This window comes from Octopus bimaculoides, chromosome 27 (assembly GCF_046866305.1).
Source record: "Octopus bimaculoides isolate indiv1 chromosome 27, ASM4686630v1, whole genome shotgun sequence".
Taxonomy (NCBI): domain Eukaryota; kingdom Metazoa; phylum Mollusca; class Cephalopoda; order Octopoda; family Octopodidae; genus Octopus; species Octopus bimaculoides.
In genome coordinates, this window is record NC_142954.1 from 564811 (window position 1) to 570810 (window position 6000).

At 38.6% G+C, this 6000-nt stretch overlaps 1 protein-coding gene across 2 annotated transcripts in view; it reads right to left on the reverse strand.

The window, feature by feature from the left end:
- LOC106870521 (ceramide synthase 2) overlaps window positions 1–1785 on the reverse strand; it is a 61107-nt gene extending 59322 nt beyond the window's left edge. The window contains exon 1 of one of the 2 annotated variants that reach the window (XM_014916643.3): window positions 1059–1785. In XM_014916643.3, the coding sequence (XP_014772129.2) occupies window positions 1059–1237 (179 nt within the window). In that variant the 5' untranslated portion in view covers window positions 1238–1785. The remainder of the gene's footprint in view (window positions 1–1058) is intronic. The other variant, XM_052977288.2, reaches the window with a different exon arrangement.
- Between the last annotated feature and the right edge of the window lie 4215 nt (window positions 1786–6000).

Below are 6000 nucleotides of genomic sequence, written 5' to 3' on the forward strand. Positions count from 1 at the left end.
GCGAGTGTAACAAGTCCCAACCCCCGATGAGTGGGTTAGTAAAATGGTATCGGAGTGCATGTGGAGTGTATATAGAAAATACTGTGTATAGCCGAGTGAGGGGTGGATCCTGAAATGTGGTACCATTGTATACACAGCAGAACGAAGTTAGCACAATAGTGTCAATGGTCTTTTAAGTGTGACTAGAAACTAGTATAGCATCGTGGTGATGTGTGACTTCCATAGGTAAGGAGGAGTGAGTGCCATGGCGTTGTGCACTCCAGTCTATTATAACGTCATGTGTGTGTCTGTCACAATATAATACGGTGTGTCTATGTGGATCATATTTATTTATATATTTACTAATAAAGCATGTCAATTTCATATTGTTCCACGTTATATACTGAGTCGATTTACACACACACACACCAGACGTAGACGTGTGGGCATATACACACATATATATATACGTATATGTGTGTGTGTGTGTGTATATATATATATATATATATAGGTGCGATGATTTGATTATGAGTAGGTTTGATTGTATATATATATATATATATATATATATATTATATATATATCCTTCACAAACACACGTGCTTTATATATATATATATATATATATATATATATATATATATATACACACACACATACACGCACATGTACATATGTATATATAATATGTGTGTGTATATTATATATACATATAAAAGTTGTGTATACTTGTTGTTGAATGGTTGCGAGACGCTGAGGTACGTAAGGTATATATACGAAACATTAGAATGTGGTCACCATGGTATACAATGTGTACACACACACACACACACACATATAATATATACACAAACATATATGGATCTATACTCACATAAATATACACTTATGTGTATATTTATGTATATATATATTATATATATATATATATAAACATGTGTATATTAGCGTGTGTGTGTATATATATGTGTGTGTATATAGATGTATAGAGACACGAGGCATCTAACGAGGACAGAGACAGTCTGTACACAGATATGATTTGGTGGGAAGGAAAAGGCCTGGAGCGACCAACTTACCTCTCGTAACAGTATCGGAAAGCCAGAAAGACGACCGCGACCAGCACTGCCAAAGACATGTCCCTTGCCTTGGGGTAATATACATTCTTCTCATGACTTTCCAGATTCGTCCACGACGTACCGACAGGTAACCAGAATTTCTCATGCCAGAAAATCTGCAGAATATAATCCGTGTCCATGTTGTTCACCCTCTCTCGCACACACACGCGCGCGCCTCTCTCTCCCTCTCTCTCGCACTGCCTATATATCTCTGCCTATCGAGATATTTACAGCTACCACTCTGTCCTTTCTCTCACTCTGTCTCTCTCGCACTGCCTATAACTCTCTCCCTATCTAGAGAGTTATACCTATTTCTCTCTTCTTTTTATTACTCTCTCACTCTTTTTTCTCTGTCGCACTGCCTATGTCTCTCTGTCGAGATAGATAGTTATAACTACTTCTCTCTCTTTTCCATTACTCTCTCTCTCTCGTATTGCATATACCTCTCTATCTATCTAGATAGTTATAGCTACTTCTCTCTCTTTTCTATCACTATTTCTCTCCTTGTCTCTGTCGCTCGCTTTCTCCCTCTTTCACACTGCCTTTATTTATTTATCTATCTAGTTGTTCATAGCTCTTTCTCTCTCTCTATTCTGTCACCCTGTTTCTCTCTCTCTCCCTCTCTCACTACCTATATCTATTTATCTAGCCATTTACAGTTAACCCTCTCTCATTCCTATCACTCTGTCAGTTTCTCGCTCTCCTCCTCTTGCACACTGCCTATATCTCTCTATCTATCTAGATCTTTCTGGTTACCCCTCTCTCCTTCCCGTCATTCTCTTTCTTTCGCATTACCTCTCTCTCTTTCTCTAGATATCTATAATTACCTATCTCTCCTGTCTATCACTATCTGTCTGTCTGTCTCTCTCTCATATCTATCACTCTCTCTCCCTCTCTCTTCATACATTAATTTATCAATCATTCTCTCTTACTTTTCTTGTCATGGCTCTACTCTGTCCTGCTTTTCATTTGTATTGTAGTTTGTGTATTTTCTCCTCTTCTTATCTTCTCCACACTTTCCCTTTTTATCAACTTTATCTGTCAAATATCTAAAACTATAATAAAGCTGTTTTCTTCTTCCACTGCGCCCCATCATCTTAGCTTCCTTTTCTTTCATACTAAGACTTTCTTCGTTTGCATTCTTTTCTTTTTTTTTCTTTCTTTTTCTCTCACTCACTTTCACTATTTCTTCCTCTTTCAATCCCGCTCTCTATCTATCTATCTATCTATCTACCTATCCCTCTCTCTATCTATCTATCCATCTATCTACTTTTTATTTCACTTCATAGTGGCTGTTGCTGCTGCATTCTTAATTGATACGTATGATGATGATGATGGGTGTGTACATATATGTAGGTGCGTGTATATGTATGTACACCCCCACCCCCACAGACACGTGTGTGTGCGTGTAATTAAATCGCATATTGGCTTATGTCGGACGAATGAGAATGGAGTGATCAATACGTGTTGTGGAAGATACGGATTTTTTTTTATTGAAAGTGAAACTAAGTTTGTCTGGAGACTCGAGTTTCACGCCACTGCGATCTTCAGGCAAGATCACAATGAATGTGATCAGGCATACAGTGTATTAATGTATACACACACACGTTGTATGACTGCATCCGCACGCGCGTGTATGTGTGAATTCAGAGAGCAGAACACACCCTTTGGATGTCTCGTGCTCTTTGAAGATAATTCGAAGTAATTTAAGGAATGCTTTCGTAAAAATTGAAGTTCTTGTTTTGCTATGAAAAATAAACAAAGTGTTTACACCACACATTTTATCTGTGCAGCTGTAGACAAGACAGGAACGATCTCTCAACAGCCTTGTCTTCTTACACCAAACCCAGGACTTAATAGCAAGCATTATAGGTCCATGGGCAAAGCGAAAACTAGGACCCTTTACATACACAATAACAACATACATAGATTAGTATTTAGTCCCTTAGGGTCCGTGAGGATCCCTGAGTAATTATTCTGTGAGCCCATGCCTAAAGAGTGCACTGCTGAGAACTTCATTAGAGAGAAAGACTGTACCATTGCATAAGTTACTAATAAACGTTTCTTCTCATCGTCGTAAGCATGACTGTGCGGTTAATTTTGTTTTGCAATCACGTGGATCCGCTTTCAGTTTTACTACACAGCTCTTTGGTCTCAGATTGACAACTGTTTTGTTAGTAAATTTGGTAGACGGAACTGCGAAGACTTCGTGTGTGTGTGTGTGTGTAGTTGATCTTTGGGAGGATGATACTGCCAATGTAAACACGCGCTGGTTGTTGTTCACTTCAGTTTTTGCTGTACCTGAAACTGGGCTAAATACAGTCAGGGTGTGTGTTTATTGGCATTATGACTCTGGCAAAGTACATTTTCGGCTTGCAAAGCAAATTCGAAAGTTATGTTAGTTTGTACATCCGCGTATTGTACGTGTGTACGTGTAAATATACCCCACTCATATATATGTGTATGTATGTGTGTATGTATACACACACACACACGTGTATCTATATATATACGTATACATACACGTATGTGAGCATGTATATATATATATATATATATATATATATATATATATATATTCATATGTGTGAGTGTCTATATTTATACACCCATGTAGGAGTACGCATGCATTTGTTAAAGTGAGAGAGAGAGAAAGGGAGATCCATCATTGCCGGCGCTGTCTAACACTCAGTAAGCGGAAATAGAAGCCGCCGGAACCCTGGCACTTAGTCCCTTGTTTTCTCTTCTTGTCTCCTGTCTTTCTATATCTTACCTGTCTCTTCATATCTCTTCTTCTTGTCAACCACTTTCCCCTCCCTCTATCACATCTGTTTCTCACACTACTTCTTTCTTTCTCTCTCTCTCCTTATCTATCTATCTATCTATCTATCTATCTATCTATCTATCTATCTATCTATCTATCTGTGTATATCTCTCCCCCTCTTTGTCCTTAACTTTCTCACTAGGAAAGTTCTTGTTTAGCCTCTTTGGTTAATCGCGATCCACCAAATCTGTGATCAAAGACATTCCAAACGTGACCGTGCCGTCTTTTATTCAAACACCAGTATATCTAGAATGAGGCTTTTCTGCTTTCTGTGTTTTTATTTATTCTCAAGCCATATGTTGATGGAACAAGCCCAAACATCAAAGATGTTGAAAAACTGTGACCACCCCCATCTTTATCTTTTTGACAGATAGTACATCTAGCTACAAATGAAGACACGAGGAAGGAAGTGTGAGAACGAAAAGATTTTGGAAGAAAGAGAGAAAAGTATGTGAGAGAAAGAAAGAAAGCAGTCATTTGACAAGAGGGAGTGATAAAAACGATAAGTAGAAAAAATAGAAGAGAAAATGAGAGAAAAAAGACAATGGTCGAAGTTTTGGTCGTTTCAACGATTCCAGGACTTTACTGGTACTTTATCTTATTAACTCCGAAAAGATGAAAGGCAAGGTTGATGTTAGAGGGATTTGAACGTAAAGAGCCGGAACAAGTACCTTAGGGCATTCCCCGACGATCTAACCACTCTGCCATCTCCATAAAAAGACAAGGCAGCCGGGAAAAATCATCAAAGAAAGAGAGAGAGAGCGAGAGAGAGGAGATGAGAAAATACCTTCTCTCATATCGGCTTTCACATGTAATGTTTTTATGGTGATGAGCAGACATGTAATGGAAGACATTCCAGTTGTCTTCTCGTCATGGGACTTAATATTGTTCTGTGTACTCATCCGCGTTTAAGACATTTGGGTCTGAGTCAAGTAGATTCAGCTGCTATTTCTAGCTTGTTGAGTGACCACTTAGAGTGACTCGTTCGTTGGTTCGTTGATGTTTCTGGTGGTAGTGGAGGTGGCGTGTAGCTTTAATTCATAACGTTTTGAAATTCCATGCCTGTTTGGTAAGACGTTTACCTCCCAATCACATGGTCCTGAGTTCAGTCCTACAGTGTGTCACATCTGGAATAAATGTTTCTACTATAGCCATGGGTTGACCAAACCTTGTGAGTGGATTGGAAGGCGGAAACTAAAAGAACCCCCCCCCCACATATATATATATATATATATATATATATATATGTGTGTGTGCGTGTGTATATATATATATATATATATATATATATATATATATATATATATATATATATATATATATATAAATTTACATACATACATGTGTATGTATATATATATATATATATATCTGTGTGCATATATATAAATGTACATACATCCATATGTGTGTGTGTATATATATATACATACATATATATGTATGTGTGTCTATATGTTTATCACCCCACTACGATCGCTAGACAACCGGTGTTGGTTTGTTTAAGTCCCCGTAACTTAGCAGTTTGCCAAAAGTGACCCATACACTACACAGCAGACTTCAAAAAAAAAAGTACTGTGTCGATTTGACTGAAAGCCTTGAAGAGCTCCAGCATGGCCGCTATCCACTGCCCGAAGATAGTTAGAATATAAGATTCATATACATGTCGAAATGGAAGCTCCTGCGTGGTATATCGATCGCCGAGCTAGAAATAGCAGCTAATTCCCTGTCAAGTCACACCCAGTTTCGGTCTACCAAATCCACTGACAAGACTTTGGTCGGGCCCAAGAAAAGGTCTTACCACACAGCCTGCGCCTATATGAGTAGTTTATATTGTTTAGCTCAGGCACGGGTAACCTTTTCCGAGAAACGGGTTGCCTGAGCCGCACTACTCAAAAAAACAGACCCTGGAGGTAATTTACGGTTAGGCGTCGTGCCATTCAGAACGTCCCGGCAGGCGGCATGTTACGCGTGACTAGTTTAGCAGATATGTCTGAAGGAAGGACATCTATGAATTTAAATCCCCCCATCTCTCTCTCTCTCTCTCTCTCTCTCTCTCTCTCTCTCTCTCTCTCTCTC